The sequence below is a fragment of the Symsagittifera roscoffensis genome, chromosome 3, assembly GCF_963678635.1.
Source record: "Symsagittifera roscoffensis chromosome 3, txSymRosc1.1, whole genome shotgun sequence".
Classification (NCBI taxonomy): domain Eukaryota; kingdom Metazoa; phylum Xenacoelomorpha; order Acoela; family Convolutidae; genus Symsagittifera; species Symsagittifera roscoffensis.
In genome coordinates this window covers 32,363,141-32,378,879 of record NC_087064.1, presented here as the reverse complement: position 1 = coordinate 32,378,879, position 15,739 = coordinate 32,363,141, and the positions used below count along the sequence as shown (strand labels likewise).

The window sequence follows — 15,739 nt, the reverse complement described above, 5'->3', positions numbered from 1 at the left end:
TTAAAAAATCATTAACCTTTCAAAGTGAACTTTTGTTTTAGGTTCAAAAAGTTTTAGTATATTTTTTCATGCAAAAAATGCGTCTCATCAAATATATTTTCAACTTAATTCTCAGTCAATTTTTTCTAGTCAAGGTCTTTTTTTGGTCAGCTTGCATTTGGCTTGCATTTGGTCCCAAACCTCAATTGTACATCAATAGTTTTCAAAATTAACAAAATTATAGAAAAAGGCTCTCATAGTTGTTTTTTTTTAATTTGCTGTTTTATTGTTTCTGTTGTTTTATTATATTTTTTCATTTGACATCTGTAACACGTTCAGTGAAAAATTTCTCCATATTCAACCAAAATTTTCTTCGTCCATCAGAAACTCCAGCATTTTTTGGACATCAAAGCTGCCTATATACGAATGACCAGATAGACTCAAAAAAAATTTTCTTAGAATTTAACTTTTTCTTCCACAATTTGATGCTTATAATTAGGATACAGGATTTTCATAGAAGATTAGGAGACCTTTCGGAACTCATTTTTTTCAGTTGTTGAAGGATTTGGATTATAACTTTCTTTGAGCACCATCTTGGAGATGTTTGTAGCGTTATTTTGGTTTTGCAACATCAAAGAATGAGATCTGATTTGTTTGATCATGAACGTCCCGCAGACAAATGTTCTTGGGTTTGCTGCCAGTCTTGCTGTTGTCGCTTTCTCCGTGCTTTTCTACTTCCATTTCTTCCATTATTCACTTTCTGTTTCATTTCTTTTTTCCGGGCATGTCTCCTCGGACTGTGCTGGCCGCAAATAGAAGGATGATCACGACACATAATATGATGTTTGAACCACTGGAACGTCAGCTGAGATCCAGGGTCGAAGTAGTCAATTGTGATAGACGGAACCTCTGGAATGCCATCTGCAAACTCTTTTCCAAGAATAACATAAGGAACGCCTTCCCTTATGTTTTCGCCATGGTGACGCCGCAGTGCACCAGGCCCAAATCCAACCTCGAAAACGACGTTCTTGCAGACGCCTTCAAAGAAATCTGCCTATAAACAAGAAATCTCATGAATAAATGGGAGTATACAATTGGCTTAACTCTATTTTAAAAACATATTGTCCATATTAGTTTCTGCAAATTGAGTTTCTTTGCGATGGACGCGACTCAAAACGGGTATGTTGCTACAATTATTATTGTTTCGAAACTTTGCGCGACTGAGAACTGTCAGAAACAAAAACGCCATTTTTCTTCGCTCAATTTCAAAAAGAACGTAAAATTTTGTTGCAGGTCACATCCAGCATATCAAAATTGTTGAATTATTTCAAAATGTACATTTTGCCGCTCCAATCCTTCTAGCTTGACTGAAGCTAAGCTAATTTTGACAAAAAAATTTGCAGTCTCTAAGAAATTTGCAGTGTGAGATCATATTCAAACCTCTTATATTTTGTTCTTCTTCGGTTCTTCAACCAAGTCTTCTGTCGATTTTAGAATTTTTCATTTTTTGACAGCAACTGTTTGTCCTGTGTAGATTTGGTGATGCTATGTATTGCATCCTATACTAACCTGAGCGTAAGAATGATTCGTCATTAAGTTAAGTAGTACAGCAAACAAAAGGCAAGTTCGAAATAGTTCGATCTTCGAAGATATCTCCCACCTAAGCCAGAAAACAAAATTTGGCAAAATCAGCGAACCCCCCCCCCCCCCCCCAATCGGAAATAAGAAAGCTAATGTTATGAAATTCAGTGGAACGATACTAGACATGATATGACCCTTGGGGGGACAAGTGATAACGGTCGCCGGAAGTCTAAATGGCCTTATCAGAACTCGGAAACTAGCCGCGGTTTTGGGCTCAATTTTAGTATGATGTAGGCCTAGTATAGAAGTTTCACCCCGGTTGACCCCTGGATGACCTTTAGTTGACCTTTGGGCTATTTGAACCCAAATTTGCATAGAAAACCTTGAGATTAACACCGGAAAAGGCGTATTCCCAGCCCAACTCCTGGAAATGTGAATTGGTCACCTTGGTTAAAATTGGGAGGAAAACTTATAAATTGGGAATTAGAGCAGAAGCTGATAGAGATAGAGTTTTATTTTGCAACTTTGGGTTAGGAGAGTTAATTCGAAGTGAACTTGCTAAACATTGGGTTCAGTTTAGCTTATTAAAACGGTCTGTTAATAGCATTTTAACTAGACTAAAGAAAATTAGTCCCAGAAGAAAGTGATACTAATAGGAACGCAACATGAGAATTAAGTCTCATAAAAAGTGCGAACGAACGGGGATACTATTTGGCTCACCGGAGGTGACTTTTGGGTTTGATGTGATCCCTTATAGACCAACTAGGTTCCCCTGATAGCTAGAAGGTCGGGATTGAAATATAGAACTGGTCGGAATTTTAGACACCTGGAAGGGTTCAGCTACCAATGAAAAGGGTCTCTCCCTACCATTGGGAGGTCGGAAAGTTAACGGGATAACTATAATAAAGACCTTGGGATGGTCACTGAGTAAACACAGCATGGTTTAGAGATTTAGTATAACTCGAGGGCTAAAGTCACTGAGGTCAGGATTTAGTTGATTAGAATCGTATGGATTTTGATTGCTTGGGCAAATTGTGACACCTACGGCATACCGGGTATCTAATAAGCGTGAAAAGATTGATGACCTATTTTTTTGTAGGTTGATCAGATTGATTTTCCGAGCTCTCCCAAAGCACTAAAGAGACCCACCCTGTTTTTGCCAAATGTTCTGCGCCGCAGGCAAAAAAGGGGACCCTTTGGGTCAGCAGGTGGTCGAATCCCTGAAAGGGGAGGGCGTCCGCCCCCCTAAATCCTCCTCTGATTACAATGATTGTGGGCTGGTCTGAGTTAAGGTGTTTATTCGTATTTTGAACTGTAATGTTTCATTTGTTATTCATGAGAAGCACAATTTTATCACAAAGAAAATACCTTTCTAATAAATTTTGTATCCAAAAGTTGAACCCAGGGGCGGATATAGAATTTTCTTGAGGGGTGTTCAAAAAAATGTCGAAAATTTTGTCAAGTTTTTATTTGGGCTCATCAAGTTGATTTTCCGAGCTCTCCCGAAACACTAAAGAGGACATGTTTTAGCCAAATTTTCTGCGCCGCAGGCAAAAAAGGGGACCCTTTGGTTCGGCAGGTGGTCGAATCCCTGAAGGGGAGGGCGTCCTCCCCCCTAAATCCACCTCTGATTACAATGCTTGTGGGCTGGTCTGAATTAAGATGTTTATTCTTATTTTGAACTGTGATGTTTCGTTTGTTATTCAAGAGAAGCACAGTTTTATCACAAAGAAAATCCCTTTCTACTAAATTTTGTATCCAAAAGTTGAACCCAGGGGCGGATATGCAATTTTCTTGAGAGGTGTGTTCAAAAAAATGTCGAAAATTTTGTCGAATTTTTATTTGGGTCCATCAAGCTGATTTTCCGAGCTCTCCCAAAGCACTAAAGAGAACCTGTTTTAGCCAAATTTTCTGCCCCGCAGGCAAAATTAAAAAAAAACAGGACCAAAAAGTGCTTTTAGGATTTTGACCAAAAATCGCGTTTTTTGGAGCACACTCCCCCTTCAAGACTAGTATATATGTCAGCCAAAATTGTATATCTCAAAATAGTACATAGGGGGGACCCTTTGAATTGGCAGGTGGTCGAATCCCTGAGGGGGGGGGGCGAGGGGAAAGTCCGACCCCCGCCCCCTTAATCCGCCCCTGGTTGAACCAGTAGATTTTACAGTCAAAATGGAGTAATTTTGGCCAAAATCAGATATCAAGTATTCCGACTGACGCGTTTTTTTTGTGTGAAAATTTTGTATTTGTTCTTTCTTCATATTCGTTACTTAAAAAACGAAGTAACGTGCAATAATTTCGGTTCTATATGACAAGAATATTATTTTAAATTTACTCAAATTATTTCACCTGTGAAAACTTTTCAAAAAGGAAGTTCGCTGGTTATCCTTTTTAATATCAAGTTTTCTATCGAATTATAGGAGACAAATCAAGTAGAAAAAAAATTTCTGAGTAACTGCATCAGCTTAAAAAATTATGAACCAATAAAAATGTCATTTTGTAGATAAACGTGATTATCGGTGTACTTTTTATATAAAAAATCTGAAAAACTAGCTTGAAATTGTATCAATCAAATATGTTATACAAACTTAAAATCTGTTTGAATGCTCTAAACTCTGCATGAAAGTAATCCTTGATAAATTTTCGAACATTACCGAGACTCAATGCTTTGAAAAATCAACACCGCTTATAAAATAAGAAAAAAAATGCATTTTGTTGCTCCAACCGTTTAATGGAAACTATAGTGTCTTCTAGTCAGCTAGTTTTGTCAAAGAAAACTTTTAACTTCTGAGAATTTTGCAAATTTATATTAAATTGACCAGTGGCGGATCTACGATTTTCTCGAGGAACAAAAAATATATAAAATCTTGTCGACCTTTTTTTAGGTCAATCAAATTGATTTTCCCAGCTCTCCCAAGGCACCAAAGCATCAAAGCTCCCTTGTTTGGGCCATATTTTCCGCGCCGCAGTAAAATTTTGAAAAAACAGGCCAAAAAAGGCGTTTTTAAGCACTTTTTGAAAAATTTTGACCAAAAAATTGAGCTTTTTCGGCGCGCATTCCCCCTCCAATTTAGTATAAATTGGCGCCGAAGGCGCTTTCAGAAAAAATTTGGCAGGTGGTCGAAAGCGTGCCAAAACGATAACCAACCCCCCCCCCCTCCCTAAATCCGCCCCTGAAATTGACACCTTCTCAGTCACTATTGATTTGGGATGGATGTTCTAACCCATAGAGTAATTTCAGATAGAGTACACCGTCTACTCGTCACGCTATCTTATTTTCGGCCGGATAGATTCGTGCAACTTCCTGTTTTGTGTTAACCTTCTATGTCGTGTTTATTACTGGTTTTTCCTATCGTTGTTTTGGTTGTGTCCTTTTCTTTAAAATCAAATTGTTTGGTTTGGGTTTGTCTTGCGACTTTTTGGTGTTTTATTATTTCTTTTTTAGACTTGTCAACAGTCTTCAATATAATAAATTACCCAATTCTTTAAGCTGGTTTAATCCGGTTTGGGTACCGTGGGTTTTGCGTAGATGCGTTGGTTAGCTTAGATTATTTTATAATTCATTTCCAACCGGGTTAAAAGAAAGTATGAGTTTTGTTATTGTTGTTTGAGTTGTGTTTAGTGAAAGTTAAAACTTGAAACTCATTTTTTTTTACAATTCGTCGTGGGCGAGCTGTGCGAGTTTGGATAGAATTCTTGTGCGAGTGAATATAAACAAGCGTCTTTTAAAAAGTTAGTACTGCTTTCTTTTATATAAATCTTTGTATTACTTGATAGGGGTGGGTTGTAATATTGAGATTGTGTTTATTTTAGCTTCCAAGTTTTAGCAGGTTGCTTATTTTTGACCTGGAGGTCTTAAAGTTATAGGTATACTTATGCTTAGAGTTTACTATTTGTTGGCTAATAAAGTTGTGTTCGTTTAAATAAGATGATGATTTGGAATGATTTATATTGGCTGATTTTGAACTAGAATTGTTCAAGTGTTTTTCAGCATGTTATTTTGAAAATGTGAAAGTTCAAAATTGTTAAAAAGAAGTCGGAGATAATAATCAAAATTAGAGTTGTTTTAGAAATTGAATTTTTTTCAATATTTTAGATTGTTGAATGAATGTGTTATAATTTTTTCGTGGCTGACTTCTAAGTCGTGATGATTCTCTATGTTCAGATTTTTCTTTTTGATTCTGTGATAGAATTTTTTCTATCATTCTTCTATTTTTTCTTTCTTTTTGAGATGTTTTTGTTTCTATTTTAAGAGATGTTTGGTTATCTGATTCTCTTTGTTGGATTGTTTTTGGATTTTCATTTTTGTCAGTGTGTTGATTTTGTTCAATTTATGACTTGTTTTGAACAATTTTTAAATCTGTGAAAGACTATAATTGAGTTAATTCACGGAGTGCATATTTTTTTGGATAGTAGGGTAATAGATTATTTCGATGTTGAACAATTTGTTTTTTTTGTTTCAGTAAGTTTATATGTTACATCAGTGGGTTTATCAATTATTTGATATGGTCCTTTTTGGAGTGGTTGTAGTTTTTTGGAAGTTCCTTTTTGTTTTGTAAAGTTTAGAATTAAAACAAATGTTCCGATTTTTAAATCTGTAGCTGGTGTAAAGCGTGAATTGATTTGGTTATTTAAGTTTTGTCTTTGTAACAATTTCTTCGTTACTTTTTGATAAATTTCGTTATGTTTTTATCTCTATTTAAAATCCCTTCTGTGTGTGTGCCGGAAGCTAGTTTTAAAACTTGTGGATGATGAAAGTGGTCTTCATTATGGGTATGTAGTGGTAAATTGTAACATATTGAATCTTTATTTGGTAACTTTGTTAAAAAGATTCTTGGTCTAATCTGTTTTTATTACCATTTGAGACTTGTGAACAATGTACTTTCTTTTCGGGAAAAGTTGCTGTGAATTTATAGCGTGTGAGTGTTGTCGCTCGGGCTTTTGAGTACAACGTAGCTATGATGTTCGTAGTTTCTATAGCTTGTGGTTCGGATTCACATTGTGTTACTTGATTTATAGCATATTTATGTAGTGTTTTTTGTTCGTGCTCTTCACAATCGTAGTGTGTTACTAGTAAATCCTGAGGTCGTGTGCGAGGAGAGGGACTTGATTTGGTTCGGAAAAAAGAAGAAAAAGAAGGTGTTCAAATGTGAATATCTTTAGAATATTTATGTGTACGATAATCCTGAATATGGTTTATAAAAAGTTATATATCCAATTGTCTTTTTAGTATATCTATCGTATTTATATATTATTTCGGTTGTTTTAAATGGGGGAGGTAAAGATTGAGCTGTTACATTTGGAGGGGCTAATAGAAACGGGTGTTGAACAACACTTTTTAGTCTTACTGTAATTTCGAATTTTAGTGTGAGACTATTTTGTTAAAGTATTTGGATGTTATATTACTGTATATCTTTGTGGATATCTTAGCTATATTGTAGTCTATTTATTGCCCAGTGGTGTAGTCTGCTACTTTCTTGATGTTGACCAAATAATGGTGGAGGTGCTACGAATGTGTTCCAATCTAATCGTAGGTGGGTGTTATTAGATGATTGTTCTTGATATCGAGCGTCGAGATTTGTAGGAAAGTTTGGTTGAAAAAGTGTTGGTGATATTTGACTTATCGAAGGTGTTAAAGGAAGGGAAAGTGTTTCTGGCAATTATGATAGTGTTGTATCAGATGAAATGTCAATTGGTTCGTTTACTAATTTTGTGTCACCTGGAGTATAGGAGTGTGGTGCCCAATATGGTAGACGTTCAGTAGTTACTGGGGGATTAAAAGGGTTTTCTCGAATTTGTTCCGACATGGGAGTTGAACCTAATTAATCTGATGGAATATTTGAAGTGCTTTGTTGTGAAGCAATTGGGGGAGTGTCTGGTAATGTGCTGCTAGAAAGGTCTGAAGGATTTGATGTTGGTGATTGAGGTATATTAAAATTAACTCTGGGAGTTTGAAATTTTCTTTTTCGTCTTGGATATATGATTTGTCTTTTTATTTCAAGTGTTTTGATTTTGGCTAATATGTCTTACTCTATTAAGATCTTGTTGCAGACGGGGGTATATGTTATATGTCGGTTCGTATTGTGGTTCGTATTGTGGACAACTGATTCTAATGGTTCAAATAATCGTGCGTGCCTTTCTTCAAAGGTGTAGGATTGTCTTGGAAAGAAATGCTTGTTGATGATTGGGGATTTTGGGTATTTGTTTGTGTTGTTGGATGTTCTTGGGAGGTTGTTTATGGGGACTGGTGTGGGGTTGTTGGTTAGCACTTTTGGAAAAATTTTTGAGTTTTTAACTTTTTATGAAGAAAATTTTAGTTCACTATAGTATTCTTCAATGCAAAGAATTAAAAGGATGGTTGCTAAAGCGAATGTGATGATTGCCTTTTTATATACATTTTCACATTGTCATTATGAGGGATGTTAAAAATGTGAGAAAAATTATGAATAGTAGAAAAATATCAGTTCTACTAAAAATGGTTCGAAACATTTAAATAGATATTGATTTATCGTACCTGTGGAGGTTATCAAGGATTTTTGAAAGTGGTATATATATTTCAAAAAGGGAATAAAAACCTAGAACAAGGTTGCAATGAGTTATTAAAAAAATTATCAAAGTTTCAAAAGTATCTGCTTGAAATATTTTAAAAGATTTGAGAAGGTTGAAAAGTTTTAAAAGAAAGTTTGAAAATATTTGTTTAAATTTATTAACCGTCGCGGAAAGAAGCATTAAAGAAATGATTCGCTTTGTTGAATTATTTTTAAGTTTTTGGGGCTAAACTCAAGAGTGGTAGGATTATTTATTGAATTTTTGACAAGTGATTTGAGTTTTGTCAAATAAATTTGAGGGGTTATTTTATGGTGCTCGGGAGGTCTTCTTGGTTTTGTTTCTATTTATTGGATGGTTGGGGGTATCCAGGAAATATTTGTACTTTAGTTAAATGAACATGTGTTTTTGCTCTTTAGGATAATTTAATATTTTTGGTTAGAGGGTTTTTGAGGTCTGAGTTGGGAAAATATTGTTGATCTTTGTATTACTTGATAGGTGTGGGTTGTGTTTATTTCAGTTGTCAAATTTTAGCAGGTTGCTTATTTTCGACCTGGAGGTCTTAAAGTTATAGTTATGCTTAGAGTTTAATATTTGTCGGCTAATAGAATTGTGTTGGTTTAAATAAGGGGATGATTTGGAATGATTTATATTGGCTGATTTCGAACTACAATTGTTCAAGTGTTTTTCAGCATGTTATTTTGAAAATGTGAAAATTCAAAATGGTTAAAAAAATCGGAAGTAATAATTAAAATTAAAGTTGTTTTTGAAATTCAATTTTTTCAATATTTTAGGTTGTTGAATGAATGTGTTATAACTTTTTCGTGGCTGACTTCTAAGCTGATGATTCTCTATGTTAAGATTTTTCTTTTTGATCCCGTGGTAGAATCTTTTCTATCATTCTTCTGTTTTTTCTTTCTTTTTGAAACGTTTTCGTTTCTACTTTGGGAGACGTTTGGTTAACTGATTCTCTTTGTTGGGTTGGTTTTGGATTTTTATTTTTGTCAGTGTTTTGGTTTGGTTCAATATGTGAATTGTTTTGAACAATTTTTGAAACCTGTGAAAATTTATAATTGAGTTAATTCACGGAGTGCATATTCTTCTGGATAGTAGTTGGATATTCTTTTGAATAGATTATTTCGATGTTGAACATTTTCTTTTTTATTTGTGTCAGTAAGTTTGTATGTTACATCAGTGGGTTTATAAATTATTTGATATGGTCCTTTTCGGAGTGGTTGTAGATTTTGGAAGTTCCTTTTTGTGTTGTAAAGTTTGAAAATAAAACAAATGTTCCGATTTTTAAATCTGTTGCTGAAGTAAAGCGTGATATGATTTGGTTATTTAAGTTTTGTCTTTGTAACAATTTCTTTGTTTCTTTTTGATAATTTTCGTTATGTTTTTTATCTCTATTTAACATCCCTTCGATGTGTGTCCCGGAAGCTATTTTTAAAATTTGTGGATGAGGAAAGTGGTCGTCATCATGGGAATGTAGTGGTAAAATGTAACATTTTGAATCTTTTTTTGGTTGACGTTAACCTTGTGCGTTTTTGCTGTGAACATTATTGGTTATCGTGGTTTTTGATTAAATACCATTTCGTATGGTGACGTTCCTAGTGTTGTTGTAATTTGTGAATTACAGGATAAAGGGAATAATTTTACATCGGTTGACCATTCGCTGTATCGTGTATAATTTCCATTAAGGGTACATCTAAGATATTCTTGTAATGAACGGTTCATACCTCCGACTAATCCGCTTGTCCAAGGTGCATGAGATGTACGTGGATTATATTTATTATTAAATAAGTGACATATTGTAATAGTTTCGTTATTTATAAATTCAATGCCATTGTCTGTGACTAGTATTTTGGGTAATCCGAATTTAGCTATCCAGTGTTCGTAGATTGTTTATGCAAAATAGGCATTACAATTGGGTACTGGGCTGAGTGGTACGTAGTGCGTAAATACGTCACTAATTACCATTATGTATGAGTTTCCATCTGAGGATGGTGAAATTGGTCCTTTTGTGTCAAATGAAATTCTATGATTGAAATATAGACTTTGTCCTTTAAAATCTTGTTTTTCTGCAATTTGCTTTTGATTAAGTTTGGTTTTTTTTAATTGACATATTATACAATCGTTGCATAATACTTTAATCCAGATTGGTGCATTTGAGAAAAAAAAATTTGGATGAAGTTAGGGTATGTCTTTTCTGATCCTGAGTGTCCTTTAGTATTCAATGTATGAGATGTATTGAAAGCTATTAGCATCATACTTAAAGGTAGACAAGGTACTTTAAAATCAGGCGCTTGATATTCTAAAATATCTGTGTTTTCATTTATAATAGTACTATTAAATTTTCTGAAAAATCGAAGGAGTGTTTTTTCCCTAAGATTGTGGTATCAGCTTTGATTGGTTTAGTTTTATGTTTGTGCCATAATTTTAGCTGTCTGATGACTGGGTCAAGATTTTGGTATTTTTGTAATAATTCTAGTGTAATTTTTTATGTTGTTGGTAGAAAAATGTTTTCTACTTCTAGCTTTGATAGAAGTTTTTTATCAAATGGGTAATGAAAATTAAAAACTTGGTTTATCGTGTTTTTCGATTCGTTTGGTGATGGTCCTGATAATATTAATGTATCAGTTAGATTTTCTTTTTCTATTAAAAGAAAATGTCTTTTTTATGTGGTTGTTTTTTAATTCGTTTTTGTGTTGATTTTGTCATTGGTCTATATGTTTGATAATCCATTTGTGAATATGTTTGATAATCCATTTGTGAATTAATCCATTTGTGAATTCCGTTGTAAGATTTGGGTGTATTGGTGAAATACTTTGTTGTGTTGTTGTTACTATTGTTTCAACTATTTCTTCATTTACGAAATATATTGGTGTTTGAATATCTTGTTGGGTAAGATTTCTAGTTCCATTTAGGTTTTCCTGTTGTATAATGGTTGAGTTTAAACTATTATTTTCTATTCTATCGGGTAGAATTGAGTTATAGTTTAAAGTAGTTGCGTCTATTGTGAGTGGATATACTTTAACATATTCTTTGTGAATAGAAATTGCGCTTATTGCTTGACTTGAAATGTCTATTGGTAAGTTCAGAAATAGTGGATGAGACCATTCAGGGTCACAAACTTAATCTGATTTTTCCGCTATCACAGTGTCAACATTTGTATTTTGGGGTCTAAAACTTTTTCTTGCTTGTGAAATTAAATCGATACTATGTGTGAAATAATTAATCCTAAATCATGCTAAGATTTTTTGTAAGTCGTGTTTAACAATTTGTGAAACTTCGTTGTTTGTTAAATTTTCACGGATTGCTTTTAAAAATTCTGAAAATGTGTAATTTCATTTCTTACAGTCGTATGTCTAGATGTTTGAACTGGTGAAGTTCCTTGAGATTCTATTATTTCTAGTATAGATAGATAAGTATATATTATTGGAAACACATTGTTAGTAAATTGAAAAGAGTAAATTGAATTTGCTCTTTGTGAGTTTTGATGTTGTATATTTTTTATGTATTCTGTGAATGCTTTTGAAAATTCTATATCTACGTCGTCTGTTTGAATTAGATTTTTACCATGAAGCTTACTTGCTGATTTGATTTCTATGGTATAGATTCCATACTGTTATGCTATATTACATATTCCTTTTAGATAGTGATCGATAATTTGTCCTTTGATTTTGACTTCTGGAAATTCTGTTGTACATGGACTATTTCCTCTTTCGAATAAATTTGCAATTAAATTTTGACAAAATTGTCTTTGTCCTCTGTTATCAGTGAGTTTTCGTCTTGGCTTTCTTCACTTCGATTCAATCTTGCGTTTTATGACTGTTAATGCGTATTGTTCAATGTGTTTTATTGGTTGATTCCAATTGTATAGACGTACTGGTGTGTTTTTGTAGGCCTTTTTTATTCTTCATTTTCATTGTAGTGATGCTTGTGATGTTGTTTCTGAGTCAGAAAAATATAGTTGATCAATAACTTGGTAATTGTTTTTACGGAGTCTTTTAGCTTGTAAAGTTCTTCTAGTTTACTGGTTTCTGATTCGGAGACTGCGTTCCTTCGTTTTGAAAATCTTTTTTGTGTAATTTGTCTTTGTTTGCTTATATTTTTTCTTTAAACTGTTTGTCTTTTTGTTCGAAGATATCATATTGTTTTTTTGTGTGAAGTAATTACGAGATCAAATTTTTCATTGTTTATTTCACAATTGTGTAATACGATTGTCTGTTTATTTCCTAAACTGTCCTGTGACATAAAGTTTAGGATGACGGATGCAATATTGTGATTAGTGATTTTTAATTTCCTAAACTGTTAGCTCTCAATTTTTTGTGGTTAGCCTACCTTGGGTCATGTATTCAGGGTTGGAGAAAAAAGCGTATATCGATTCCGTGGAATGATTTTTACTTTCTCGTGGCTAGCCTTAGTTAAGGTGTTAACTTAATTAATCTTACTTAGGGGTGGCGATTGTGTTCAAGGTTTGGAGAATAGTAAATCGATCCACAAGGTTCAGGTATATTTAGAACACAGGTATTTTGTTAGATACTGTTTTAAACTTACTAAGTTTAAGTATTATCCTGGGTCAGATAAGAGGGGGGGGGGGGGTGAAGTGAAGGATGAATAACCGAAGTTTTTTACTGTTTATCCTAATTAGAATGGTTAGTTTGTTTGAAAAAAGTTCTAATAATCCTGGGTCTTGAGGAAGGGTTGGGTAGTGAATCGACGTTTGAGGTCGTTAGATACTTTATTAATAGTGAGGGGGAGAACAAAATTGTTCTATTTGTTCCAAGGATAAGCTTCGATGATCAGGATATAAAATTAATGAAATTAAATTCAATTTAGTTGGAAAAAAATGAAAGATCCAAGGAAAGCCTTGATGATCTGTTTAATTTAAATAGGTTTATTATTTTAATTAAAAACAAGAATTAGGATAGGCTTTATAAATAATTTAAAGTTTAATTGAAATAAAATTTTAGTTTTTGATGATGTTAGTGGGTTTATGATTCGCTGTTATGTTTATGTGATGAAGCTGTGGATGAGGAGATGATTTATATATACTAACAAATTGTGTTTATACTAACTAATTTAATATATTTTATATTCTATAAAAAAAATTTTCCAGTTATCTTTTTAAATTTTACTGCAGTTTTGGAGGGAACGACTAGAGATGTTTTTATCAGTCGTTATTGTATATTAATAAGTTTAGCACCTGTAATGATCGTTGAAGATTTTTCTTCAAACATACTATGTTTATAAATGAAAATCTAAATTCATTGCTAATAAAATTCTGAATAGAAAAATGTTTGTGTTTGCTTTTGCGGTACGACCATGAAACTTATTGGTAAGTTTCTTTGTAGTCGTATGTCGTCTCTTGTCCGAGGTCTTCTTCCATTACCGGGTAGTTCTCGTATTGTTTGGAATAATGGCTCTGATCTATTGAGTCGTAGAGACATTTCAACTAAATTATTGTCATGTAAAATGTTTTGAAAATGTTTTTGTCTAATTCTACTCTATTTTCTTAGTTCTAAGCTAATTTGTTTTTTAAGGTCTTGTTCGAGACTTTTGGTCGCATCAGATGAGTTGGGATGGATGTTCTAACTCATAGAGTAATTTCAGATAGGGTACACCGTCTGCTCGTCACCCTATCTTATTTTCGGCCGGATAGAAGCCTGCAACTTCTTAGTCTAATACCGATCTTAATCTTACTCTTAAATCTCTTAGTCTCAATAGATCTAGAGTATAATGGTTTTATTACAATTCGGTCTCCTGGAGAAAGCAACTAAGTTGTAAGTTAAATTCAAATCTCTCTGGTGCTGAAATTACAAGTAATTTCAGCACTTACAAAAAGTGGGTCGTTAGTTTGATGGAGTATGATTGGTTAGTCTTTAATATTTTATAGGGATAAAATATGTAAATTATAACCAATAATAAATTATAGTTTGGATCTGGTTCCACTATTCAATTTCAAAACGTTTTCAATTTTTTTCTTGATTTTGAAACGGATCTAAGCTTCATCTGCTCAGACTCATGTTTAGAGAAAACATATGATTTTCCTTCCTTGTAGTAGGACAAAAGCTTTGTATTGTGAGAGAAAAGTATCAAGTAAAAAAAACCAGTTCAATGGATGAAGGCTATTTCGGGCTAACCACACTCGCTTAAGCGATTTCCTTTTTTTTCTAATTTTTAGATGTTTTTTTTTTTGCAAGAACAAATCCCGCTGGAAAATAGAGAGCTACCTACCCTGTAAATGGCGATTTTGTTTTGTTAAGAGCTGCCATTTGCAGCGCGTCAATTTGAAAAGTGTCTTACTGCAATATTGTTGAGTGGTCTGCTCTCATTTTCGTAATTGGAAAGGCGATCCCAGTAAACCTCTGGACTCATTCTTTTATGAAGATAACCATACACTAAGTACTTATCAGTCTGGAGCAAACAACAATCAACTAAAAATAAAAAGGATTATTGACCATTTTATATTGAAAAAATTATCAAAACGTCCAATAGATAAGTTGAGTTCTTCTCAGGTTTGCATTAGATATCAAAAATCGACTTATCACTCTTTTCCACCGCTATCCAGTTGGATAAAAATTAATTTTGCAACTGAAATGTTGTTTTATTTAATATTTCAAATCAATTTATTCGTGCAAATTACTTATTTTATGTTGCTGAGCCTTGACGGCTAATCTTTGTTAGACATGTAACACCAGTCGAGTTAAAAATGGTTCTTAGGCGAGCTAAGTTTTCGCCCGAAGTTAACGTTACCAAACATTAAGTACTTACTAAACACGTGAATGCCAGGACCACGTCGGACACTAAGTTTACCCCCAGTACGCAGAAGCTTGTTTTCGCGGGAAAAAACATGGCACAGCCAGTAAATAAAACACCCAGTCACAAAGGAAAGTTTTCACATCAGCAAACAGCTTCGAGGCAAATTGGGTGAAACAGAACCAGGTTACTAGTATATCGAATTGATCGAGAAAAAACCCACAAAAATTGGAGGAAGAAACATGGCACCCAGAGTATTTGTTTAAAAAATAAAAACAAAAGAACATAAATAATGGTGTATGGGGTATTTTTATGGAATGCAGAAATGAATTGACGCAGAAGATAAAACCAAAATCTGCATATGACTATGCCTAAATAATGACCGACCCTAAAATTTTTCTAAAGGCGCCTTTGGCGCCAATATTTACTAATTTTGAGAGGGGGAGCGCGCGCCGAAAAAACGCAACTTTTTGGTCAAAATTTTCAAAAAGTGCCTAAAAACGCCTTTTTTGACTGATTTTTTCAAAAATTTGCCTGCGGCGCAGAAAAATTTGCCAAAATAGGGACAAAACAGTGCTTTGGGAGAGCTTAAAAAATCAACAAAATGTTCGATTTCTTTTTGAAAATCCGCCCCCCCCCCCCCCTCGAGAAAATCCTAGATCCGCCCCTGCCGACAGCGAAGACCAGTTACCGAAATAGACACAATCACAACTAAAGTCTTCTGAGCGGAACAAAATCTTCGTAGAAAAAATTTTAGGAAATTTCGACTTAACCTTACCATTAACAATTTAAAAAACTTCATTAACCAGAGGCAGAATTTCCAAGTGGAACAAATTGAATTAGCTCAAAATAATTAAGAACAAAAATTCTC

The 15,739-nt window shown here is 33.8% G+C and overlaps 1 protein-coding gene across 1 annotated transcript; it reads right to left on the bottom strand.

Annotated features, from left to right (window-relative positions):
* Window positions 1-460: 460 nt before the first annotated feature.
* LOC134842815 (uncharacterized) lies at window positions 461-14,540 on the bottom strand. Its single transcript, XM_063859300.1, has 2 exons — window positions 14,416-14,540; window positions 461-1,033 (listed from the first exon to the last, which is right to left on the bottom strand). The coding sequence occupies exons 1-2, from the start codon at window positions 14,485-14,487 to the stop codon at window positions 638-640; spliced, it is 468 nt and encodes a 155-aa protein (XP_063715370.1). The 5' UTR covers window positions 14,488-14,540; the 3' UTR covers window positions 461-637.
* Between the last annotated feature and the right edge of the window lie 1,199 nt (window positions 14,541-15,739).